This window comes from Nothobranchius furzeri, chromosome 2 (genome assembly GCF_043380555.1).
Source record: "Nothobranchius furzeri strain GRZ-AD chromosome 2, NfurGRZ-RIMD1, whole genome shotgun sequence".
NCBI classification, from domain to species: Eukaryota; Metazoa; Chordata; class Actinopteri; order Cyprinodontiformes; family Nothobranchiidae; genus Nothobranchius; species Nothobranchius furzeri.
Genome location: NC_091742.1, coordinates 23,380,907 through 23,408,333, shown reverse-complemented (window position 1 = coordinate 23,408,333; position 27,427 = coordinate 23,380,907). Strand labels below are relative to the sequence as shown.

General features: G+C 42.1%; 2 protein-coding genes across 4 annotated transcripts in view; one reads left to right on the top strand and one right to left on the bottom strand.

The window, feature by feature from the left end:
• LOC107378103 (bromo adjacent homology domain-containing 1 protein) overlaps window positions 1–18,176 on the bottom strand; it is a 46,634-nt gene extending 28,458 nt beyond the window's left edge. Inside the window, exon 1 of one of the 3 annotated variants that reach the window (XM_070545119.1) lies at window positions 17,798–18,176. Coding sequence is in view for 1 of the 3 variants with exons in the window: in XM_015948135.3 (XP_015803621.3) it covers window positions 599–638 (40 nt within the window). In the remaining 2 variants the exon portion in view is untranslated. Of the gene's footprint in view, window positions 1–598; window positions 5,768–17,797 lie in introns of those variants that run through there. The other 2 variants (XM_015948135.3, XM_015948136.3) reach the window with 2 other exon arrangements.
• Window positions 18,177–23,969: 5,793 nt separating this feature from the next.
• On the top strand, window positions 23,970–26,084 carry ora6 (olfactory receptor class A related 6). The gene has a single exon (XM_015948080.3). It carries the CDS (start codon window positions 24,402–24,404, stop codon window positions 25,317–25,319), a length of 918 nt encoding a protein of 305 aa, XP_015803566.1. The 5' UTR covers window positions 23,970–24,401; the 3' UTR covers window positions 25,320–26,084.
• Window positions 26,085–27,427: the final 1,343 nt, after the last annotated feature.

Genomic DNA, 27,427 nt, shown 5'->3' with positions numbered 1-27,427 from the left:
GAAAACTCAGACGGATGCTAAAAACGGGATTCAAGATTCACACCTGCAGTTATTCCCACTCCATCTGCCTCACAACTTTCAGGCAGAGCCGCACACGCAACACCCGCAAAACACGCATGAAAATTCTATCAGGGTTAAGGTGCAGTAGCCTCACATTTTCCGTTAAACACGAGCCTGATCAAGAATCCGAAACATTAGGTCACCGCTCCGGTTTTCTCCGGGACTCGAACCGCAGCCGGCGGTCTCCCCGCGCAGCTCTGGGTGTGAAACGCATCATTTCTGTCCAGCAAGTGTGTACACACACACACACACACACACACACACACACACACACACACACACACACACACACACACACACACACACACACACACACACACACACACACACACAGCCGTGAAACGCAGCAGGATGGGATATAGAGATCGACGTAGCTGGTCTATAACCAAGCAGGCTCTAAATATACGGGTAAGGAGGGGGGAGGGGGAGGGGGGGAGCTGCCCTAACACACACACACACACACACACACACACACACACACACACACACACACACACACACACACACACCAAACGAAATTATAAAAAAGGGAAGTTACCCCCTCCAGGTCCCGTTTTCCGCCACGGATTCTTCGACATACTCACGGTGAGGCTGTTCTGATCGCAGCGCTGGGTTCCGGTATCCGCCACTCGGTCCGCGGAAAACGGCTTCTGCGCTCCTCTCTCTCTCGCTGTGCAGTCGGAACAACTTCAAACATCCAGGGCCAAATAGCGACAAGATAAAAAGCGAGGTGGGAACTACGCGCGCCCTTCCTCCCCTCCGCTATCCAGCCAGGGGGGAGAAGCGTCGAGCGAAGCCCGCGAGGAGGGAGCACGAGCCCGGACTGGTGCGGTGGCAGGAGCTCGGTGAACTGGGAGAGCTGGGGAGGAGTGGAGCGGAGAGGACGTTCGGTGGCGCTGCCTGCGAGATGTTCTCGTGTGTGTGTGTGTGTGTGTGTGTGTGTGTGTGTGTGTGCGCGCGCGCGCGCTCTCTTCCTGGTTCTACCGAAACTTAATGTGAAACCAATTTCAGCTGCCTCTCTAGATACCCTCCGCTGAGTGACCATCACTGACAAGACACGAGGAAGTAGCAAAATGTGCAAATAAATAAATCGAGGAAAGTCAGTTTCTCTCCATTAAAACACCCGTGATAAATGCACGCGCCCCTGTCATCTAAACCAACCACTAGACTGTTAAAACCCACATTAAACCCCTCAGTAGGCATGGTGCAATTAAAACGTCACATTTACCTCTAAACTAGGTTTAACACCAGCAAACAGTTTATTTTGCTTTTTACACATCTATTATACCATAAAGTCTCCATTCACTTTAATAAAACCGGGAATACATGCACCAATTCTGGTTTCATTGGCCAGTACCGATTTCAGATTCTTGCACAGTTCTGATGTTACAATAGCAACAAAACTTGGTCAATTTATCTCAAAGAGCTATAATAAAATAAAAAGGAGATTATCTTTAAAAGAATTATTCTGGATGTAAAAACCTCCAGAAAGATTTGTTATTGCTAGCATGAATTAGCACTGAGCAATGGTGGGTTCATAAACCAAGAAAATGTACAGTTATTTTTTTTAAGTTTTAGATTGGCTGATCACCAACTCGGCTGATCATGCTGTATTTCTCCTATCCTATTAAGCAGATTGTGTTTTTGCCCATAATTTAAATGTGTGGGAACATCTTTAAATCAATACATTTGCAGTTGTCTCCGATATAATGAATGCCTTGCAAGCCGTACTCAGGACAAAAAAGCCCAGTATTTTTTGGATCAGTACCGACCAGCTGATTTGGACACGTATTTCCCGATATTTGGACATCTTGCCTTGGATTGGATAACAGCAACGCAACTCTACCTCTGCAATGTGGATGCTTTATCTCCACAAATAACACAAGTCTGGGGGAGTTCTTCACTCTGCTGAAGCTGCTAATGCTAACGGTTAGCTTTTACTAGTCGGGACGTTGTCTGCTGATTCCTGATGTTAAACCAACAACAGCCTTACCCATTGTGAGTCATGATGGTGAGTCCATGAATGTTAAGTGACAGCGTGATGTAGAGCTATCTGACTTTTCAAATTAATGTTTCACCGTCCGTTTTCTATCAGAAGCTAAGGCAGGAGATAGGTGTAGAAGACTATTTCTCGTTCAGCCTTCACGAAAAACTCACGGTGTCTGACTATAATCAGAACTAATCATTAAAAATGTTTTTTCAGTGAACAACACCTTTAAATAATGTATAGGTCAGTGTAGCTGCAATACACTACACGTACAAGGTATGCTCCTCTCCATCGTTGAAATCAAAGACCAAATTATGCAGTTATTTAATAACAGATGTAGTTAGCTATTGATTTGACAATAGTCTGACAGAAAAAAACAATAACATTTAGTAATGAATGTCTATAGTGATTAGAATGACCTTGGCTTTCCACCAAACGTGTAAGCGGCGCACAACGTAATGGATGCGAGTTTACCACGACCACAGAGGCACCACCCTTCCTACCGAAAGAGTTTCAGATGTGCAGTGCCAGTGAATGGGTTCCATGCAACCGGTCCTGTTAGATCACATCACAGGAGAATTGCAAGATCACACGTGATTTTACAAATTCACGCGACTACAAGCTAGGAGAAAGATGGCGGGAAGTATCCAAAAGGTCTCTGGGTTATTTTCTGTTATTTTTACCTTTGCCAAGGCGTTCATGTTACATTTGCACATTCGGTGGAAAGTCGAGGTCCGACTCCAAAAGCTGAAATTGTCACGAACTACTGGTCTTTGGTTCAGTTATCAGCTCACCTGCCCCTGTTTTTAAATAGCCCACCACTGCTTAAAAACTCTCTGGTTCTTCCACTCTGTCTGATCTTGCTGTTTGTCTGTGTTGTTTTAGCTACCAGTTATCCCAGTTCCTCGTTTTGTTTTCCTGCCAGTTCGTTTTGGTTCCTTTGAAGCATTTGTGAGTTTACCGGCCTGTCTCCTGCTCATTCACCTGCACCTTGGGTCCAACACCCATTCATGACTGCTTTACTCCGGAGAAATCACTACTATAGTTATCTAGTTTAGCATCTTTTTTAGCAATAAAAATACAGATTCAACGAAATGTAACTAATAACCCAGCCAGGACACCTAGATGGGGCCCATAAGTAGTAGTGTCAGGAGGAGAAGAAAGAAGAAGAAAATGTAAGGAAAGAGAGAGAAAATTAATAGGAAAGAGGGAAATCAGTGGATCCCGGGCAGGGTGAAATAAGAGCAGAATAAGGAGAGGGCGACGAAGGTCATGCAAAAGCCAGCTTGAACAGCAGAGTTTTCAGCTGCTTTTTAAAGGAGACCACCGAGTCCACTTATCTCAGGTTCAGGGGGAGAGAGTTCCAGAGTCTGGGGGCCACAGCAGCAGATGATCGGTCACCTTTGGTCTTTAGTCTGGTGCTGCACAACCAGTAGGCTTTGATCACTGGACCTCTGGCATGAGAATTCAGGGTGAGAGCTGGGTCAAAGGTCACACCAAGATTCCTGACAGAGGGGTTGGTGTGAGAAGCAAGCTGACCAAGAGAATCTCTGACTTTGGGAACCAGCTTGTCTGGGGAACAGATGAGGATCTCAGTCTTATCTTCATTCAGCTGTAGAAAGCTCCCAGCCATCCAGGTTTTTAGAGTCTAAGCAGATGTGTAAGCTTAGACATCTCATGGGGCTTAAAGGAGATGTACAGTTGGATGTCATCTGCATAAAGATGGTAGGAGATTCCTTTGAATGAGCTCAGGATGTGCTATAGAGGAAGAAGAGCAGAGTCCCCAGCACAGAACCTTGTGGGACACCATGGGTAAGAGAGGTGGTGGAAGACCTAAACTTGGAGACGGCCACAGAAAAGGAGTGCTCAGACAGATAAGAGGAGAACCACTCCAGAGCAGATCCTGATAGGCCTACCCAGTCTCTCAGCCTCTCCAGTAGCAAGTGATGGTCAACAGAGTCAAAGGCTGCAGTCAGGTCCAGCAGGACCAGAACAGAACAGTCCCGTGCATCACTGTGAGTCAGAAGGTCATTTGAGACCCTAAGAAGAGCTGTTTCAGTGGAATGAGCTCTACGAAAACCTGACTGGAAACTATCATGTTATGCTCATCAGGAGCAGCTGTGAGTTGTTTAGCCCCAACCTTTTCCAAGATCTTGGAGATGAACGGAAGTTTAGAGATGATTTTGGACACTTATTTCCTGATATTTGGACATCTCTCTTCCGATTGGCCAACAGCAACATGACTCTACCACAGACTCCTGCACGCTAAACCAAAAACAGCCTTCCCTGTCATGAGTTAAGATGGGAGAGTCTATTAGCGTTAAGTGACAGTGTGATGTAGATTCGTCCGGCTTTTCAAATCCTAGAGTTTCACCATCTGTTTGCTCTCAAAAGCTAATGCAGTAGATACGTAGGTGTAGGAGACTATTTTCATGCTTAGCCTGCATGGAAAACTCAGTGACCGATTATGCTCCCAAATTTTCAATAAAACACTGGTTTTGCAGTGTCCCACACCTTTAAACGGTATAAAAAACTAAAATTGTGGGGTTATGTGAATAAAAAGCTAAATGCCTCAAAACGAATCAAACAACAGAGTAATGGACAATTTTCTGTTCCTTTTTCTCAAATCTGAAAACGCTTCAAAATCGCAAACAAATCTCCTGGAAGCGAAATTATGAAGAAAAGAGGAGTGACTCATGACTTTTGTTGATCACAATCTTTTATCAGAACCACGCGGCCAGGAGCTTTAAAAACTACATCGGGCAGGTAAGTCAACTAATTGTAGCCAACTCAATTCTGCAATTTGACTTTTTTACATCTGAGTTCATTTTTATCTTCTGAAAGTTTATGTTGCAACATTAAAAATTCTCTTTTAAAGCCTTGTCTTCAGAGAACAGCGGGCAGCATAATGTAGATTCAGATTAGCTTCATGTTTATGTTTATTTATTTAGGAGACGCTTTTATCCAAAGCGACTTACAATTTATATAACCTGTATACAGGAAATGCTGTGATCTGTGTGGGAAACCGGAGTACCCAGAGGAAACCCACGCATGCATGGGGAGAACACGCATGTAGATAAAAACCCATGTTCATTTATGAGGAAATCTGTTTTGTTTGACCTCTCTGGCTCTTACCAACACTTCCTCCACTCATATGAATAAAAAAAATCAACTAGAAATGTTGGTTTGACCATAATTCACCAAGAATCCATCATTCCAGCGTATTTTGGTAATGAAGGGGGAATGTGACCTTTAACTTCATAAATAACGGTTGAGTTTACACTTTTGAAATATTTCTTGGGCTGCGCAGCAAGAAGGTCCTGGGTTCGCTTCCTGGCCTGGGATCTTTCTGCATGGAGTTAGCATGTTCTCCCTGTACACGCGTGGGTTCTCTCCGGGTTCTCCGGCTTCCTCCCACAGTCCAAAAACATGACTGTTAGGTTGATTGGTCCGTCTAAATTGTCCCTAGGTGTGTGTGTGTGCATGGTAGTTTGTCCTGTGTGTCTCTGTGTTGCCCTGCGATGGACTGGCACTCTGTCCAGGGTGTATACCGCCTGATTGCCCATTGGCCGCTGGAGATAGGCACCAGCCCCCCCGCGACCCTGCGTGGACAAGCGGGTTCAGAAAATGGATGGATGGCAATATTTCTTTTTCATCCGACTAACCGATTCCTTTCTTTTCTACCTGTTAAAATAGTGTTTGACCAACTAAGACATGATATATATATATATATATATATATATATATATATATATATATATATATATATATATATATATATATATGTAAAATCACATCTGGTCTGTAAAGATTTTTTTCTTTTTATCTCGGGCTGCAGAGGAGCTTCTGAGGCCTTTTTACCTCTTTGGTGAAGGGTTATGTAATCTGAAAAGATCAAACCCGACCATCAGTAAAGCAGATACTTGGCTGTTTGATACAAACAACAAATCTTTTAATGACAAGAAACTGGGGGAAATGACATGAAGCAAGTCTGAAAAGCTGAATGAGCAGAACGCACGGTTACTAAATCAATTCAAACTCAATTCAAAAGTATACAGCAAGCTTTTAGCGGCGTGGGAGAGCAGCTCAAACGATTCTGTTATTGTGTCAAATAATCAATGTACCGTATTTTCCGGACTATGAGCCGCTACTTTTTCCCCACGCTTTGAACCATGCGGGTTATAATGAGGTGCGGCTTTACTGAAGATTTTCCTTCACCTGCCACTAGGGGGCGCTTTAGCAGAAAGTGAAACAGGTGGAAGTCAAAAGTGGAAATCGAAGAAAGTGCTCATTTTAATTTAGCACATGCAAGCAGCCGGCACGATCCATACTCTCTCATCATGGTAACTACACGTATGAGTTCATATGATGCCGCATTTAAGTTGAAGGCCATGGATCTGGCAGTAAAGGAGGGAAACAGTGCTGCCGCACGTAAGCTTGGCATGAATGAATCCATGGTTCGGCGCTGGAGACGGCAGCGGGAAGAACTCATTCAAGCCAGCTTCACCCGGGGATGATGACAGCAACACGGACATCGCCACAGAAACGGTATGTGACGAAGCTCTTCTGAGGCTGTTCAACTCCGACACTGAAGAAGAGGACTTTAATGGCTTTAGTGCGCAAGAGGAAGATGAGAGCGAATGACTTCTGGTAGACAAGTGTGTTTTATTTACTAACCAGGCATGTTTTGTGTGCAGTTTTAATTTTCTAATCATCCAGGGCTTATTAATGCTGTGTCAGCGCTGTTCTTTTCTTCTAAACATGCAAATTACGGTAATAACGTGTCATTTCTGTTTTATTTTATAACCATCCAGAAATATGAACACTATCAGCGCTGTTTTCTTTTCTAAACTTGAAGGCACGTTCACCCGTGTTTAAAATTTGTTTTGTTGAATTAAAACAACAACGAAAAACTTCCGTGTAGCGTCTTTCTGTCTAATTATCTTATGTTATGGCCGTACATGCGCTGTGCGCCGGAGACCTGCATGTGGCTGCTGCGCCGCGGCTTGTATTCGAGCGCGGCGTGTGTGTGTGTAGAAAACCTTTTTTTCTGTTGTTGGTGCGGCTTATATTGAGGTGCGCTCTATAGTCCGGAAATTACGGTATCAGACTTTCAGGGAAGGGGACTGAGTCGGCCGTGTTATCAAGTCAAAAAATGCATTACAGTAAAGAAAATTCAGATTTTTTTAAGTAGCACTGTCTGGTTTGTTAGAGGATAATTTCCCCTGACTGGCATAATAACATGCATACACTTAGAGCTCAAAACATATTTTAGGCATTTTTACAATGAGAAATAAAACTACAAAGCTGGTTAGTGTCACTTACTGTATCGATTGGTATAGCAAAAAAAATCACGTTGCTGTGAAGACACGAGTGGAATGTCGCTTCTCTTTCTTTGACTGTGTTAAAAAGCTGCTGCATCCCCAGAAAGCTCCTTTTTTTTTAAAACTAAAAGAGACGGTATAAAATGCACCCACAGCAGCAGTAAAGATTACATTGGTCAAGCTGCTGAATCGCAATAAAAAAGGAGAAAACAGCAATAATCATTCTTCTGTAAAAACAGTCTAACAAACCCACATGGTCATACATTGGATATCCAGTTTTGCCAGATTAATTACTCCACGCTTCATTACCGCTTCATTATGGCAGTCTGTCTTTATACATCCTCTGCCAACAGTCTCTCCTACATCTACGTTTAAATGACTACACCCTGCCTCGCTCTCGGTCTAACGGCCGCCCAGCAGGAAGGGACTAGTGAACTTGTTGAGTCTTATTCCTAAACATCAAGTCTCCCTACTAACTCACAATTATGGAATAAAACTGTAAAAAAACATCCTTTGTGATAGGTGTAAAATATGTTATGGTTAGTATGATCACAGTATTACAAATTTTTGTTTAAATGTGCGGAAAAAGAGAGAAAAAAACCCTCCAAATGAAATGACACAAACAGTAAAGCCAATAGCAATACTGATATTATTGTATATCATTAAGCAATATATTTTTAGTAGTAGAAATCACTTGCAAAAATAACCTTTCACTCTGCAAGATGACTTTAATAAAAAGTTTATCACCAGCTGTATGAAGATGAAACATTACCAATCAAAGCTGCTGACCGGAGTTTTCTCCTTTCAGGAATTATAGATGACTTTTAAGAAATACCCTCAGAATCAGTGAATCAGTAAAAGAGTCTAATGGCAATACCTGAAAATATGAATCTTCTGTTTGTATGACCTTTGTGAGGCCAGAAAGGAGTGTGAATATGTCTCTGTCGAACATCAATCAGGTGATCAGACCATCGACATATATACTGGACAATTCGTGTCCGTAGGCTCCAATTATAAGTTTTAGAGCCAAAATGGGAGGTGGCCACCACCGCCATTTTGACCGTGTCACAGGTTCCGTCAAACCTAGACAATTCCAAAAAAGGGAAAAGAGGTGTGGCTGAGGGTGGGGCTGTAAGGATGGGATCAAATGACAACACCCGTCGAACTGAAGCGATGTAGCTACAAGCTAACCCAAAGCTAACGCGGTAGTGGGAGCTAAGCTAACGGAGGTAGCTACCTAGCTACAACCGGAGTTAACTGTGCACAACACCAGAGCTTCTGAGTCAGAGATAAGGCGGGCTGAAACCCTGGGTAAAACCGGGTGGAACACAGAGGTCTCCCGAGAGCTCCACAAGCCGGCAGCCGCGCAGCAGACAGGTGCCGCAATCAGGGATGCGCCGAGCTGCCGCTGGGGAGAACCGGGTGGAAAACATCAGTTTCCATCCGAGAGCTCCACAAGCCGGCAGCCGCGCAGCAGACAGGCGTCGCTGCAATCACAGATGCGCCGAGCTGCCGCTGAGGGGAGGGGACCATACCAATAGTCGGAACCCAGCTCTACCAACATGTCATATTTCAACCCATTTTCAAAAATGCAGCATCATGTTAAATGCACTGGGTGTTACCCTATTAAATTTAAATGTCATGGTTAAACAGTACATGTTAAAATCTAAGCTCAGCTAGTGCGAGAGCGGCAGTGACCTAAAATACATAAACATCATTTTACATTCAGAAAAAAATGAAGTGGAGACTCCTTGGATGCTCTATTAGTGCAATTAATACCACAGCAAGTCATTTTGTCCAACAATTGCACAAATAATATCCAAAAAGAACGCACAAACGCTACAACTAATGGTCTCAGTTCAGAGACAAAAAATCGCAGAACAGTTTTCAGGCTGAGGCTTTTCCCCGGAGCTAGCTCTGCGGTTACGTGGGTCTGATGCTCATTAATTATTCAGAATTTTAGGCATTTAATACACTTAAAGGGGTATTATGAAAGTTTGACAGCCAAAACATGTATAGAAATAATAAATTTCTTCTTCATACATTCTCCTGCAATGCCCTGGTCCTGTAGAATGAGCCCTGGCATTTTTTACTGTGATTGCCTGTTTTTCTGTAAAATCACAGAAAAAGAGAGATGCTCGGGTCGAGCAGGCTGCTTCATGCTCGTTCACGCTCAGGCATAGCCCGTAGCATTTGCTATCAGTAGCTTTAGCAGCAGAGTGAGGTAGTGCCAACTCAGCGACTTTGTTGCTGTTCCTAACGCCTAGTGATGAACCTAGCTACATTTCTGAGGACCCTTAGCTGCTTTCTTCTAGATATTTCCTGCAAATTAGCAACAAAATAGCCATTTTCGCTCCGAACCATTCTTTGAACGTTGTTTTAGCTGTAAACAAGGATATAAATATTACAGATACCAAAAACGTCAGTGGTGGTTTAGCTCATCTAGTTAGACGTCGGATTATCGTGCAGGAGATCTGGGCGAGAACACAGTTTTTTTAAGAGTTTCTTTTTTATATTAATGGTATATTTTTTTACAGTAAGATGCCCAAACTTTTATTTGAGACTCGCCAAACGGCATTGAATTCACAGATGAAAAAGATGTGGGTTCAACTTTCATTTTGGAACTATTTTTCAAGCAAGGGAAGGGAATGATCTGAGCATGCAGGAGGACTGACCCATCATAAACCTTTGTCGGCTGTGCTGAAGAGAAAGCTACAGAACCACATTATTTAATTAATTAGCTGCGCGTTCTCCTGCCCTCTGTCCTCCGGGCCACACACACACACATACACAAGGGACTGTCAGCTCTCAGAGCTCTGTGAAGCTGACCCCCATCAGCTTCAAAGAGCTTCGTCTCAGCAGTTATTTTCGTTAAGGAGTGTGCACATACAGCATGTGCGCCTCGTGCACGAGCGTCCTATTGAAGCTGCCGTTGCACTTTTGGCCAGAGGGGGCAATCGCGAGCATAAAAATTCAAAACTCCGTAAAGCCCCTTTAAACAGAAGAGTGACAAAAATTCACCCCCCTCAGAGTTGCCATGAGTGTAAACTAGATCTAATAAACTGAAAACATGTTTTGGAGCCAGACAGTAAACATGTTTATTTCTGCTGTGAAATTGGTATTTTTAACATGGGGGTCAATGAGGATTTGCCCGCTTCTGACACCAGCCCCTAGTGGATGAGGGTGGAACTACAGTTTTTTTCACTTACCTGTTTGCTTCAATTTCAGACCTGAATTATGTGGGCTTGAGTCAGACACACAATTTCTTCTGATTGTTACTGCAGGAACAACAAATTGTTCAGAATCTGTGAATAACCAAGATGTAAAACTTTAGAGTTGAAAACATGTTGGGCGAAATCTCCCGGGGCACGATGACATTTACATTAATTGCTACAGCTGTGTTGAAACTGGACAAAATAATAATGATAATCTCGGATTTTACACTCATAGGGGAAACATTTCTGTAGAGATGTCTCTGCATAGACAGACCCAAGAGGTGCTGTATGTTTTAAACAGAAAGGACAGATTTTTTTTTACAGAGTATCACTTCAAAGCTGCTCTGATTTACATTTGTTTTCTACCAGTCAGAGCAGCTAATAGAGACACGGTAAGCTGCTCAACCAACATCTGTTCAGCCTCTGCAGGTCTGTGCTTTCTTTGCAACATTTTGCAAAATATCTGTTGTGGAGAATTTACAAAAATGGTCGACTCCAATTATAGATCCAGACAGCAAGCAACTTTTCACAGAGCGGGCTGTAAGAAGAGTGGGTGGTCTTTTTCACTTTTCTCCAATAAAGCAACAATGTTCACAGACACGAAGAACCACAAAACCAGACACACCCAGGTAGTCAAAGCTTGGGCCACACATTCAAACACAGGTCACAAACCCACAAACTAAACAATGATTACAATAAAACAGCAGACATGGAGGTGTCAGAAGACTTGGCAGGACAATGAAAATGAGCTTGACAGTCAGGTCGCCACAGGTTAATTACAAAACTACAACAAACGGACAGCACCATATATGATGAGAATGTAACTAAAAGGTGTATTGGCCAAATTCCAATACTCACACTTCCACACTTTCGCTCTTCAATTGTGTGATCGTGACCAGGGGTGCGAGTGCGTAGGGTTTCCCGATCCTCAAGTGCAGAAGTTGATCGTGCCCCTTTTACATCCTTGATCTACACTTCACCCAAGTCGGCATCGATGTGGACTTGGGAGAAAAGGCTTAATCTGAAACTGGTGCACCGGTGCTAAAGCAACAAGTAGAAGCGCTAAAAGCCTTTCTTCTAAAAGAATAAAAGATGTTAGCACCGTGTCCAGACGCCTTTTTTTACTACAGCTAAAAAACTACAGCGTCGCGCGGTACAGTCGGCACTTCCATCTTTTTCTGATTGGTTATTTTTGAGCTGCCTCAAGTTACCAGACTCTTTCTCTGTGCAGAATTAAACAGAGGACGAGTCTGGCAGGCCAGGCTACTGACTTATATGGAGAAATATCACTGGGCGCCAAGACAATCATGGTTAGAGCTTCACAGAGAAATATGAAATTTGATTAAGTCATTAAGTCATCTGAGTCATTCAATAATCTGATTCCTTAATTTGCAGTCTTTAATTACTCAAGAATTTACCCTGTGAGCATTGGATTATTCTAGAGTTAAATTTCATTGGATAATTGACTGTTGGTGTTGATTTATGCATTGCTGAGTCCTAGCATATGAAACTCCTACGTAAAAAAAAAAATATATTTATTGACAAAGGGTGTTTCTCAATGTCAAGGAACCTTGTCTTGATGTCTTGGCCCCGCCCCGGTTGCCTAGGAGATATGTCATCGGGAGCCGCCAAGACGTGCTCCAATCGGTTCCAATGTTCATATTCTACCGAGGCATGTGTTCTCCGTTTGTTAGCCGTTTAGCTAGCTGAGCAAGGATACATGGGAGGTGTCTTGTAGCCTTGCCTTGGTCAAAAATGACCCAGAATACACAGCGGTATTTTCAAAAGGACGGCGGAACAGAAGCCGGCAGCTACTTCGGAGACAATTTTCAAGTTTAAAAGTAAGTCAACTCATTTAAAATGTTTTTTTTTAGATCCAAAGAAGTTATCTATTGTTGGTTAGTTGCTTAGTAGTTGCAGCTTCGGTGGCTAGCGGGTAGTAACTCGCTTATATTTTTTATTTAATAAATATAAACACAATTTAAAAAGTAAAAGGCTTGTTATATATTTATATTGAAACAAATACATTTAAAATATAACGTTATCTCCCGTTTCACATGACGTTACGTGACCGCCGTGGAAGCTGCGGTAACGTGATGCAAGTCTGTTCCATTTAACTGTTTTCTTTGGCCAAGGAAGGACAGTGTCCTTGCAAGCAAGGCGCCTGGCCTCGCAAGACACCACCTCACAAGGCCAGGCGCCTTGGCATTGAGAAACACCCAGTCATAAAGAATTTGCCTCAGATTGTTTTTTATTAGAAGTGATAATTTCACATTTCTGAGGAAATAAACCATCTCAAATAGGGCTACACAATATATCGCAAATATATCGTTATCATGATATCAGCATGCACAATATGCATATCGCAAAGAACAGATAAATATCGCAATGATTGGTCAGCTCAAAAGTTTGCTACACATAATGCATTCGGTCAAACGGAAACATGATGTTTGACCCACCCATTTGGCCAATTGGGTGGGTTCTCATTGGTTAGATGCCCGCCCCTGAGGCGGATGGCACTTGATGCTGATGGTTAGCAAACACCTGAGTTAGCTTTGTTCTGGTCTTTCTGTTGATTCTACTTTTCCCGTGATCCACTGATTGCCTTTTCTTTTTCATTTTTTCCCTTTCCTCACATCTTTTGCTTTTCCTCATGTTTATGATGTATTTTTTGTCAGTTTTGTATTTTTTTTTTTGTTTTGAATATTTTTGTTCCTGAGCTAAGTTTTTTATTTATCGCAAATAATTTCATCATCGTAATATTAATCCCTGTTATCGCAGGTTTCCCTAATATCGTGCAGCCCTAATCTAAAATTAAGTTGATCGTTTTTGTTTTAATTGGTGCTTTGGATGCTTTACTGTTCTCTTTTCAAACACTAGATGTCCCTGTGCAAAAATAACTACCATTACACAGAAGTGAAGCCACAAGAAGAAGAAATGTGCACAGGAAGCACATTTTAACTACAAGATGCAAGCCATCTCTTTTCCTTTCAAGTCATATTTGATGTTTATGTACACATCGCAACAATTTGACACTCTTAGCTCATATTCAGTTATGTAGAATCCAACTAGCTCCTCTTGACTGACCACATATTAATGTGTGTCAAGATTTTTGGCATTTTCCTTGACGCACCAAAGCAAACTGGAATAACAGACAAGAATGTGCAACAGGTTGCTCCTAAAAAACTTCAAGGTTTAATTTTTAGAAGTCCACCAGCAAGAGTAACCCCAGCTTTTGTGCCGGGTGCTTTTGATGCTTGAAAGACTTGTGTATTTTATCAAGTCAACTCAAAAAAGAAATAAATGAGTGAAAAAGCAGCTTAAGTCAAAAGATAAACTTGGAAGAATGATGCTCAGTGATTACCAAAAAGTTGAAATTAATGTGTCAAAGTCAATGCACACAGCAGAGATTGAATGAGTGTATTTAAAGAGATTATCGACGTAATCACTTGTCCAAATCGACTGTAATCATAGGTGTTTCATATCTGATTTGAGCTTAAGATTTCTTCATTGGCAGGAGTCTGTTCTTCACTCTCGATAGCGTTTATGGCTCGGTTATTAGTTCTCTCCAGCTATTACATGAAAGGTCTTAAGTGTGAGCCATTAAAAGACTTCTATATAAATTTTATGACACTTGTGATGGTTTAGTGAAGTGGGGTGCGGTCTGTTGGATCAGCCGGAAAATGTGTTAGAAGAGGCACTGCATGGTGACGAACAAGTACGTTAAAGGAGCTCCGTAAGATTAATGTTCAACTACAAAAAACCAATGAGTAACAGTTATTCTGGCACACACACACACACACACACACACACACACACACACACACACAAGCACACACGACAGCCTCGTATTAAATCTAATGCCCTCAGTTATGACTCTTGTCATTTAATTGAGTTTAATGTTGAGTTCCACTGATGTTCAAATTTGGATTAGGGCGCCACACTGAGCCGTGAAAACCAGGACCAAGATTTTAGTTTAAATACTGATTTTTGCAAGACTGAGGAAAACTGACATTTTTACACTGCAAAAAAATTGTTTCTAAGAAAGTAGAAAAAAGCCAAATTTTTAGAAAAATGTTCTTATTTAATCTCAAAAGAAACTAAAATACTTCCTAAAAAACTAGCATTACTTAAAATATGTGTTTAAAGTAAAAAAAAAAAAAAAGTCTGCCAATGGGGTATGCAAAATTTGCTTGGTTATCATTTTTAAAACTAGCAAAATAATCTAAATTTTGATGTATTTGCTAGTTTTAAGAATTTTAGCCAGGCAACTTTAGCTTCGCTTTTACATAATTTCATTTTTCTAGAGAATAATTTATTTTCTTTTTATACTAAAAAGTAAATAAAATGCCTAAAAATTAGACTTTCTCAGAAATCATTTTTTGCAGTGTATGGTGTTTAGAGGTGCCCAAGTACCCATGGGAAAAATAAATAATCACATGAATTTTGTATAATCCTATGTTATTTCACAGCACAATTAGTGGCAACGGGCCCAAATGAACCTCAATTTTCCCTTGCTGCATTTTAACATCAAATGCTACTTTTATTTTGGAGCCAGCTTTTATTTTGAAAGTGACAACTGTGGTATTTGTGCAGACTGCAGGTAAGTAGGCTTAAGAAATGCAAAGCACTGCAGGAATTTTTACTGTAAGTTAGAACAAGAAGATTGACAAACAACATAGAGATCCGTTGTTGTTTGTTATGAACTCTGATTTAAAGTGTGGAGACCAGATCTGTTTCCAAGGGTTACCGCTTCACAGTAAACACATAGAAAAACAACACTCCAATTATGAAAGTACAAATGCTTGTTAGAGGCTTTGCTATTCAAATTGAAAAAGCAATAAGACATTAATGGTATGGTGCGTCACATCTTTGTTGTTCGTTTGATAATTATCAGCAGAAGATTTAAAACATTCATTGGCCTGCTAGTAGACAAACCGGTAGACTTGAAAATACTTAACTTTCTTCTGAAATGTTCTTAACTGGCACAAATTAGTCCGTTCGCATCAATAAAATCTCCAAAGCTACGAAAAACAGGAAGTGACGTCACAGTGCTCTTAAACACAACTCATCAAATAAACCAATTCAAAATTACTCAAATATCAAAAATGATTTATTCTGGGCACTTTTAAATGCTACAAAATGTATTAAAAACATTAAAAATAATACTTTAAATAAACATGGTAAATTTACTTTCTAGGGCATTCACAAAACCACAGTGACCTCTTGTGGTGAAACCTTGAACAAAAAAGTTGCTTAAACTGCCGTTACGTTCATATTTACTGTTAACTAGGGATGCACCGATATGAAATATTTGGGCCGATACCGATATTCATATCACTTTTACGGTTGATAGCCGATATTTGCAGATACAGATATACTGACATTAATGCTTCCAAAAGCTGCAGACTTTGTATAGAATGAAAATTATCATAGCTGAATTTACGTGTTATGTACACACACCGCACACATTAACACTTCTGAGATGATTACAATCTCTGTCACATGACTAAGCAAATACACATCACCCTCCTTACCCTCTGAAACAGATAAACAAATGCAAACAAGATGGAAAAAATATTGGTTGTTAATATCGTCCCAGTTTTATTTGTCAGACCGATACTGATATGTTAAGAAATGACCAACATCGGCCGATACCGATGTTGATGCATCCCTACTGTTGACTTTATAATTACAAATCGGGTCCATCGTATGTGAAATTTAATCTTGTCAAAACATATTGTGTTCTATTTGGTTAATTTTCTTTTTAATTAGTCTAATGTATTGTAAGGAAAAGAAAACTAAAAGGTAAATATTTTTCTTTTTTTTATCTTCTTAACTGATTTCCCTCAGCGGAGGACACCGTGGACAGGTCTCCAGTCCATTACAGGGACATTAAGCCAAAAGGACAAGTCAGAGACTCCATTAAACGTAAAATTCATGTTTTTAGTCTATGAGAGGAAATTGGAGTACCTGGAGAAAACTCAGAAATGCATGGAGGAAACACGCAAACTTCAGTCAGAAAGCCCATAACTGGGATTTGAACCAGCAGTCTTTTTCCTGCAAGGCATCAGAGCTACTACCTGGGCAACCGTGCAGCCCTGAACTGGGCTTTCCACCAGATGTGTAAGCGGTGTGTGATGTAATAGACACACTAACACCACAACCTCTTCATTATGTCCCTTCTAAAGGGAATTGTTTTAGATGTGCAGCGGCTGTGAATGCAGCTACAAAACCAAAGGAAAATTGCTAAATGACACGCAAATTATTTTGCCAGTTCACGTGATAGCAAGCAAAGTAGGCAGCATGTATCCAAAATGTCTGGTTTGTTGCATGTTCTTTTTAACCTTCAAAAATATATCACAGTTATTGACATACGTCATTTATTTAACTATGCAATAGAAAGTTTGCATTCATCTTATTTTGAAATTTGCTAGATGCTTTACACTGCTCTCGTTTTTATTTCATGTTTGGCCCAATCTGAACTGCTGAGCTTGACGTGTTCTGTAACAATAGCACATGAAAAATTTAGCAGATCGCCACAGCACTACATTTCTGGAACGTTCGTGCATCTGCCTGGTGGAAACAAACCCATCGACTATAACAGCGGCTGTTAGCTACATTTTATGCTTCACGGATTTGAAGCATCTCTTGTGCATCCAGTGGAGTCCTGTGTAATCTGGATATAATGTGGCAATAACCTGATGCATGAACTAAACTCTTAAACATTTGTTAAGATAGTAAACTCCACCCCCCTCGTGGTGCCCCATGCAAGACGTCTGACTCATGAACAAACAAATATCTAGATCCGCCACTGCGTTTGTCAGTCACGTCTTTAATATCATCGTCATCATCATCACCTTCCTCGTGATGAAGTCACTGTCATTAAACTACCATGTGGCCTTTACAACCTGCCGATTTGTGACCAGAAATCAACGTCTGGTGTCTTTATTTTCAGTCTGGCCTGAGAGGACGTGTGCACCGTGAAGTTTGGACGCCTCGTCTGGAGCACACACGCGCGCGCGCGCACACACACAGAGTCAGGTAAACACATGGCGCATCCTTAACACACGATCTCGCTGGCATTATTAGATTCTCCTCCATCGTCACCAGACATGACTTCTTAATCAAAGCCACAAAAGGAGAAAAGATCTTCTAGAATAAAAACAGAGACAACCCAGAAGGGACGGAGATAAGCAGCAGCTACTCACCGTGTGTGTGTGTGTGTGTGTGTCTGTGTGGCAGACACTGGCTCGTCTTCTTATTTTCTACTCGGAGCTCCTTATTATTCTCCAAAAAGCTCGGAAACAACCTCTGCGGCGAAAAGTGGAGGAAATGTGTTTTTGTGTCGCCTCTCCTCCAGTCGATGGGAAGGTCCTCTAAAGAAAAACTCTGTTCCTGTTGCGATCCGAGCCACACTGGCTTTTATTCTTCCTCAATCCCATCCACTTCGACGAGGACTTCCACATGAGGTCGTGGGCATGAGCACACGTCGCTGATATCTGCCACTTTCAGTTTGCGCACCGAACAACAACCAGCAGCAGCAGCACGTCACCACTGACTGGTTAGACTGGGTGGGCGGGTTGAACACCCCCCCCCCCCTTCCCCTCCCACTTCCCCTCCCCTTCTACAATGCAAAGTAAAAAAAAAAAAGCCTACCAAAGGTCTTTCTTTATCTGACAGATATGTTTCAGAGCTGCACCAACATCCTCCGGTAGCGCTGAATCATGTGATGATGGCAGTCTTTCAAAGGGGTATCAACGCCCAGGAGGAGGAGGGGGGCTGGGTTTACTGTCCTGGGATTATGGGACTAAAGTTAAATGGTAAATGGCCTGTATTTGATATAGTGCCTTCTAGAGTCATGGAACCCCCCAAGGCGCTTTACAACACAATCAGTCATTCACCCATTCACACACACATTCACACGCTGGTGGGGATGAGCTACGATGTAGCCACAGCTGCCCTGGGGCACACTGACAGAGGCGAGGCTGCCGAGCACTGGCGCCACCAGTCCCTCAGACCACCACCAGCAGGCAACGTGGGTTAAGTGTCTTGCCCAAGGACACAACGACAGACTGAGCGGGGCTCGAACCTGCAACCTTCCGATTACGGGGCGAGCACTGAACTCCTGTGCCACCGTCGCCCCAGAAGAATAACCGCTTCATTTAATCAGACTCATCTGACCAAAGTTATGCCTTGTTTTATAGGAAATTATAATGTGATGTCTAAATGTTTACAAAACCAGTCTAACAGTTGCATCCTCGTGTATAAATGATGAGGTTTTAAAGGATTACTATGCAAGTTTTTCATATTTGAAATCATTGTCTTGAGTCATGGTTAATGAAAGGCCACCCAGCCCCTGTCGCCCCCCTGTGAACAGAATACCGCACTTGCCACTTCAGAGTGCCAGTCCAGTCCCTGTTGGACTCACGCCTATGGCGCCGCTTCAGATGGAGTCCATTATAATCTATGGAGTGTAACAAACCAGCTGCGACGAGGCAATTTTCAGACCAGACCCAGAAGTGGTACGCCGCGCCGCCAAAGATAGAATTGGGTTCTATTCTTTTCACGAGCTGCTTCTGGGATGCATCAATTTTTGCAGTTAAAATAGGGCTATACAGGAAATAACACACGGTTTTAGTGTAAAATCCCTGGTAATTTTCAAAATAAAAGTATTGCAGTGATGCAATTTCATATGTATGAAGCTTACGTGTGACTGACTGTAACAGCTTATTTACTCACAGCATTGTTCCAGAAATGCAGTGGTGTTTTTGTCACGGCTTTATTCCTGGCAGTGAAGAGGAACAACAGCCTGTGTGACATCAAACAGCAATAACAACATGATTTCCTTCTTTTTGGTTTAATGGCGAACAGCATAAACAAATCGTAACCTTTGAAGTTTTGAGGGATCGTGTGATCTCTCAAGGTCGTTGGCGAATGTCTCAAGGGATATTGTGATCTCGCGATTCAAGCAAGCAGCACGGGAGAGAAGCCGCTTCGCTGCTGAGACTCTCCCGGTATGCACTTGAGTGCTGTGATTGTTGCAAGAAAACCTTTCCGCTGCCGTTCCGCGGCACTTTTGCTTCCAGTGTGCAGTAGGGGTAAGGCTCAATCCCAATACTCCCACTTCCACCCTTAAATGGTGATCCCGTCCAAGGATGCGAGTGTGTAAGAAGTCCCGATTGTCAAGCGTGGAAGTTCACCACGCCCCTTTTGCACCCTTGACCCACAATCCATTGCTGCGTGGGTGGAGCAAAGGCTCTAGTGCCATTTTTGAAAATACTATTTTCAAACCTCAAGTAGTTCATTTTAGGATAGCAATGAATGTAAATGTTGTCAAATAATTGTTTGGTTGTTTGAATGTTGTTAATAAAGTTTTTTCTTTAAAGTAGCACAAACAGGACCCGCATTCTGGCATGCTCCCTGTTCCAATTCTGCAATTATTTGCACACTTGTGTACTACATACTCAAAGCCTTACTGGGCACTTCCTCCAATTGCACTTCACTGAAGACCGTAGGGCGCGTATTGGGTTTGGGCCGTAGTAGAGTGGAGCTGACATGCACTGGAGTCTGCTTCCAGCACCTGTCCTGCATATTTTGGATCATGAACACAGCTGATTTGTTTGATTCAGTGATGAATCGCTCCTGTGGACACTATTGAAGGCTTGAGAGACTTTTCAGGTGTTAGATTAAGGTGTTAAAAGACTGAAGCCTGGGTTATACTACTCCGTCTGCATTAACCCTTTGATGCATGAACTATGAAATTATGATTGTTTAAACAATTTTTTCATTCATCTTTAGATGTGAATGAAAGAAATTTCAACAAATATTTTTGTAACATGTATCACGTCCACCTCGTTGGACAGTGTGCATTCTGAACATGAAATATGTTGACTTGACTTACCGAAGTCCAAACAGAGGGGCTCAAATGCAATAGAGTCTTCAACAGCTGTGCTTAAAAGCAAAAAAAAAAAAAAAACAATTTTGAGTACCTGTCCACTGTAGCGACCATTATGCATCAAAGGGTTAATGCGAAGACACACAACGTCATTAAGCGTCGGCACTAGGGTTGGACTGGTGTTTAGCGCTGTGTCAGGTGCTCTGGCAATGCGGTTTTCTGGTTCCAGAGGAAGTGGGTCCAGGGAAGATACCGGGCGAAGTGAAATGGTAAATAAATGGTAAATGGCCTGTATTTGATATAGTGCCTTCTAGAGTCCTGGGACCCCCCAAGACACTTTACAACACAGTCAGTCATTCACCCATTCACACACTGGTGGTGATGAGCTACATTGTAGTCACATCTACACTGGGGCACACTGACAGAGGCGAGTATGCCATACACAGGCGCCACCGCTCCCTCCGAATACCACCAGCAGGCAAGGTGGGTTAACTGTCTTGCCCAAGGACACGATCAATCGATCCTACAACCGTCCGATAACTGGACACCCTGCTTCACTTCCTGGGCTACTGCTTCCATAAATCACTGCCTGAATGTTTCGTGACCGCGTTTGTGTTCAACACCTGTCTTCTTCTGTAGGTTCACTATAACAGCTTTAATTCCTAGCTCCGTCTGCTAAAGCTAGCCTGTTTACATGAATGGATTCATTATCGGTTTGTTTAAAGAGGGCCTAAGTTCATAAGGAGAGAGGGAGGACATTCATACAGCATCACAGCTTGAAAAGAAAATAGCATTTTCAGCAAAGTAGACACCTCAAAGATTATCATCCCTCCTCTGGCTCTGTTGTTGAAAATGTAATTTAAATGTCACCTTTAATGTCTGAAAGTGGACATGATAATACAATTCTCTCTTAGGGAGGTTAGTCTTGCTCATTTGCATCATCATTTTTGTTTTGTCCTCAGTTGCCCCACATATGTATTTGTCAGATGATGCTTAAAATGCTTAAATTGCTTTATTCCTGGTCTGAAGTTTCCACATTCAACAGGCTTCTGTAAAAATTAAGTCATTTTTAAAATTAAGTATGACAAAACCAGTCATTATTTTTGTTCCTAATTCAGTCGGGAAATGTGCATTTTGACTTTGACAAACAAATAAAAATCATTACTCTGTCATAATTGTTGCCATTCCACATACTTCCAGTGGATGGCGCACTAAAGTCCAATGTGGTAACTTAAGTGCAACTTTACTATCAAACACATATTAAAGGGAACAGCTTCTGAGTAGTCGAAGTGACCATAAAAGGGTGAAGTTCATGGAAGAGTCGGTAAATGTGGCAGTAAAAAGTCCCCCCCCCCTTGTAAAACTACAAATCAATTACATATTTCAACATTTGTCTGCGTTCTCTGTAGCACAGTCCTAATTAACTGCAGTAATAATCCCTTTTAAATAGCTAAGAGTCCACCACAAAAGTCAAACACATCTTTAATTTCCATTAACTGGTAATTAAATGTAATTCTTTCACCAATCATTTATTGCTTGTACATTAGCAAACTGGAAAGCCAAGTATTTTGATTGCTGCAGGTCCTGCAGATTAGCATTTTAATTATATTTTATACAGCACTGCAGCTTAGGATCAGAACTAAAATATGCAGCAGATCCTAAAAATGTTTACGTCATGCAACTTTGGTGGTTAAGAAAAAAGTGTTGCATGTATTTTAGCAGACTATGAAAATGTACGTAAACAAAATCCCAATCTATATAGCATCAAGTAGAAATTAGCCACCCATACTGCATATTCCACACGTGTGCTTATACTTATTTCAGGCTTACTACTGTAGCATCTGGCAGCATATCACTCATTACTGGAAAAACTTTATAGTGGTAACTAGTTGTCAGGACTATAGCGACGTCCTTGGCAATACAACAACTGATACATGTTAAGTGAAATATATACCTGCCAAAAAATAAATGGTCTGTATTTGTACAGCGCCTTCTAGGGCTCTACGATTCCCCAAGGCACTTCACAGCAGAATCAGTCATTCACCCATTCGCACACACACATTCGCTGGTGATGATGAGCGACAATGTAGCCACATCTGCCCTGGAGCATACTGACAGAAGCGAGACTGCCGAGCACAGGCGCCACCGGTCCCTTCAACCACCACCAGCAGGCAAGGTGGGTTAACTGTCTCGCCCAAGGACACAATAGATCCTACAACCGTCCGCCAACCTGCTTCACTCCCTGGGCTACTGCTTCCACAAATCACTGCCTAACGAAAATTGTTTTGCAGGAGTTTCAAACTAGCTGTGTAAGTATTCTAAAGCTCGTCTGCAAACTGGAATAAGAATCAAAGATTTGGCTCCTGCCATGGACGTAGCTTGACTTTAGAAGTGAAGGGGACACAACCGGGGTGGAGGGGAGTCTTTACAGTAAGTATGCAAAAGATACGTATAAAACTACACCCTAGAGGTTCTTTTATGCTATGTCAGAAACGCAGAACTGTACACAGGTGGCAGGAACGGCCAATCACACGTCGGCAAGTATCAGCAGAGTCAGATGAGCTTATGGACGGTTCTCATGGGAAACAGGCAGTTGTTTTCCACTCTGTCCTAGTGCGCACCAGTGTCTATTTAATAAAGTGTAGCATTGTTTTCGGATGGTAAACAATGCAGGGGACAAAAATTTACTTTGAAAAAAGTGTGTGTGTGTGTGTGTGGGGGTGGGGTGGGGGTGGGGTGGGGGGGGGGCATGCCTCCCCTACAACTACGTCCACGGCTCCTGCCGTATTGTTAGCTTCCTCAGAGCTAAAGCTAACAATGTTGTTTTTAGCAGTGCCACTTTTGAAAATCTTTTTTTTTGTCGCTGCGTTACTGTTGAGATCGTCTGCTCTAAATTATATATTGTTCGTCTTTTTTACCCTCTCACATAAAATTCAGTGTAAAAAATGAAAAAGAAATTACCCAAAGACCACAAATGTAGCTTTTAGGTTTGGTCCAAGCCAATAAAAAAGATCTTTCTATGTGTCAACAAAATAGTTAGGCTGACGTTTTTGTAAACAATGGAACGTCCATGTTTTATGATTTCTGATAAAGAACCACTACGTCCTACGCTGTTCAAGGTCATTACGCAACACTTTGTTCACCCACTCACTGCCAGTGCTGGGCTTATCCTTAGTTACTTGCACACTGTGGGATTCACAATTAAGCTGAATCAGGATGCAGGGCTTAGTTAAGGAAAACGACTTCCAACTCGACAGCAATAAGCACAAAAAGAGACAAGCTGGAACATGACCTGGTCCTGTGCCAGCCACAGGGTCCAGAAGCCCCTGCCCCATTACTGCCTTTCCTCTGTTGGTTCACTGAGCGAACGTGAGCTGCAGCTTTGCTATCGTTGTTTTATTTGTATTTACGTCAAAATTAACACGCTTAACTTATTCCCATTGAAGTCAGATGTTCAGCTAAAGCAAAGGTAATGATTTGCCTTGACTGAATATTTCTACAGGGATGTGCATCCTGTGTTGATTGTGCACTTATACCCTGAAACAGCAAGTGTGTTTGGAGAACGAAGCATTAGCTCCAATAATAAAGTATCAAATATGCATTAGAGAATATCACACAGGAGCAAATGTAAAAGGAGAGGAACAGGCACAGGTCTCTGCTGAAATTCAGCAGCAGGTCTCCTGATGAAGCTTTGAAAAGCTCAGAGGTAAAACATTAATTACTCCCAGCCTTCAGTGTTTCCAGTCCCTTCTTGTACTTCTGCTTCATAATCAGCACAACCAATCGCTGATCTCGGTTCTTGCCCTTTCTGAGAACCTGACGACGAAGCTGCATGTTCGGGGAGCCATTTTGCTCTCTCAGCCTTCGAGAAGAACACAGAGGTGACCCGTTTCGTTCCGTCCAGCTACTTTTGAAGAATGTTTTCCGTCAACCTCCTGATCCTGAGAGTATTCGTCTCCTCCGTAGGATTAGTGGGGAACGTATGTCTCATCCTTTTCATCATCCAGACCAAGTCCTCCCACGTTAAATCCTTTGAGTTGTTTCTCCTGGGACTCGCTGCAGCAAACTTAGAGGAAATAGTCATCCTAAACGTTTACGTTACCATCGTTCAGACTTCCGCCGCCACCACCAGCGCTTTGTGGTGTCGCACGTTGAAGTTTCTGACTGTTTGTGGCGAAATGGCCAGCATCCTCTTCACCGTTGTCATCAGCGTCTATCGCTACCAGAAACTGAGAGACGCTAAAAGAGCCAACTTTCCCATCTGCCTGGACGGTATTAGATATGCCTGGATGCTGAGTGGAGCTTGTGTAATGTTCTCAGTGGTAATCAGCCTCCCTATTTATGCCATCACCCTTCAAGGCTCCTTGGAAAACATCACAGACAGCAGTAACGGCTGCTCTCAGGACTTCCTGGAATGTGCTAAAGACTACTGCCCTACACTCTACCGAGTTTACAAATACTTGTTCATGCCGATATGCTACCTGCTGCCCATTATCATCGTCACGGTCAGTGGCTGCCTCATCATCGTGGTGCTTCTGAACCAGGAGAAGATGGTGGCAGCACTGGATGATGTCACCTGTCCGAACCATCACAGCCAGAGTCATGGTCACAGTCTCCACCGGAGCACGGTCGCTGTGGTGGCAGCAATGTGGCTGTTCCAGGTGGACTGGACCCTCTACCTGATCCTCCTTTGGACTTTAAATGACTTTGATTCTTGGATGGAAATCGAGTTTTTCATCTCAACTTCCTACTCGTCCATAAGTCCGTATGTGTATGGGATCGGGAATAATCTATTCTCTGTTCAACACTTTAAAGACCTATTTTTAAAACTCTAGTCCAGCCCTTATCCCTGGAAGAAACAGGGATGTTTTTGCAACTCATTTTTCTTTCTTTCACAAATTTAAATATTATTTTAAACTAAATTAATTAGTTAAAATTCAGGATGAGATTTTTTTTCCCTATTAGAATAATTTAGTGAGTTTATAATATTTTTGTATTAATGGAAAAACTGCCAATTCACACAGTCTTGTTTCTTGTAATGCATTTCCACACACTGAGACTTTTACTTTCACAGATTAATAGATTTTTATTTTGTAGTAAAAAAAAGAAGCAGTTATGCTCCTTGCACCTTGTTTTATACAAAAGATATTATTCTCTGAACAGATTTTCAAGTTAAAGCACACAGACGGACTGAATGACATGCTTACTTCATACATTAAAGTCAAAGTTGGTTTATTTACAACTTCTAGGTTGTTTAAATAGTAAATGGATTTATTTGTGTAGCACCTTCTTAGGGTTCTACAACCCCCCAAGGCGCTTCACAACAGTCACACACACATTCACACTTTGGTGATGATGAGCTACAATATAGCCACAGCTGCCCTGGGGCGCACTGACAGAGGCGAGGCTGCCGAGCACAGGCGCCACCGGTGCCTCCGACCACCAGCACCAGGCAAGGCAGAAAAAGTGTCTTGCCCAAGGACACAACAGCATCATTCTCTGGTGGGAGCCAGGATCAAACCTACAACCTTCCAAGTACTGGACAAGCCGCAACCTGCTGAGCTACTGCTGCCTCCTGGCATTTCCACATTAGTACTGTATTTAATATGCTGATATTAGATAATAAAGACTTTTTGCATTTGTATATAAAAGTAAATTGTACGTTTTTTCTCCATAGGTTTGATGATAATCAGCCAGAATTAGCAAATAAAAGTTCGGTTGCATTAAGATGTTTTGGACATTAAGCTGTTCCAAGTCGTGTTTGTTTTTATTAATTTATCGTTATCTGGGCAGTCCTGTGTGCTGTGGCATTTTAACAACAATGGATGAATTAAAAGGCAGATTTTTGGTGCAGGCTTCCAGACCATGGATCGTCTGCTGCATGGAAAAAAGAACTTGTTTTTAAATGAACATTGGTTTGCAGGGTGTTTTATTCTGAAAATGTACTCTAACTATCAGTAATAAAAATACAGAGTGTAGTAATTACACCAGAATCATGTGTAAATTAAAATATGTTCTGTATTCATTAGCCATTAACTCCCCCACTGGTCAATGGAAAAACAGTACATAGCTGGTGCCTAACTTAAAATAGGTTGAAGGATTTTCACCAATTTACATCAGTGTTCAGTGTGCTGAGAAAAGAAGCTTATATCCAACCATCCATCCATTTTCTGAGCCCGCTTGTCCACGCGGGGTTGCGGGGGAGGGGGGCTGGTGCCTATCTCCAGCAGTTGACGGGCAAGTAGGCGGGGTACACCCTGGACAGAGAGCCAGTCCATCGCAGGGCAACACAGAGACACACAGGACAAACAACCATGCACACACACTCACATTTAAGGACAATTTAGACAGACCAATCAACCTAACAGTCATGTTTTTGGATGGTGGGCGGAAGCCGGAGTACCCAGAGAGAACCCACGCATGCACAGGGAGAACATGCAAACTCCATGCAGAAAGATCCCAGGCCGGGAATCGAACCCAGGACCTTCTCGCTGCAAGGCAACAGCTCTAACCACTGCGACGCCCCAAAAGAAGCTTATACTGTTGAAAAATTTTAATAATAAAAACGTGGCAGTTTCTTATTTTAAACACATCCCACTTACGTACTGCAGTGTCTCTGCAATGTTTTATGACCACGTTTCCTTTAGCAAATATTTAGACTCCACATTAAATGTTTAGTGTGAAACAAATGATCTGAGAGGTGTTCTTTATGCTTGCTGTGAAATCTGAGGGGATGGCAATTTTTAAGTGAAGAGATGATGGGAGTCTTTGCTGTTTCTGCTGACTGTGCACCATCCTAATATGAAATTCTCAGCTTTGGAGGAGTGGAGGATACACTCAATCCATTTCAAGTCTAAAAAAAAGCCTAATAATTGCACAGGGTTTAACAAAGACCGTGAGATTCTCATGTGGAAAAAATATAAGCTGAGTGAGTTCATCAAGT

What these genes read in the sequence shown, in the direction of transcription:
- ora6 (XM_015948080.3), top strand. Translation starts at nt 24,402, where the DNA reads ATGTTTTCCGTCAACCTCCTGATCCTGAGAGTATTCGTCTCCTCCGTA.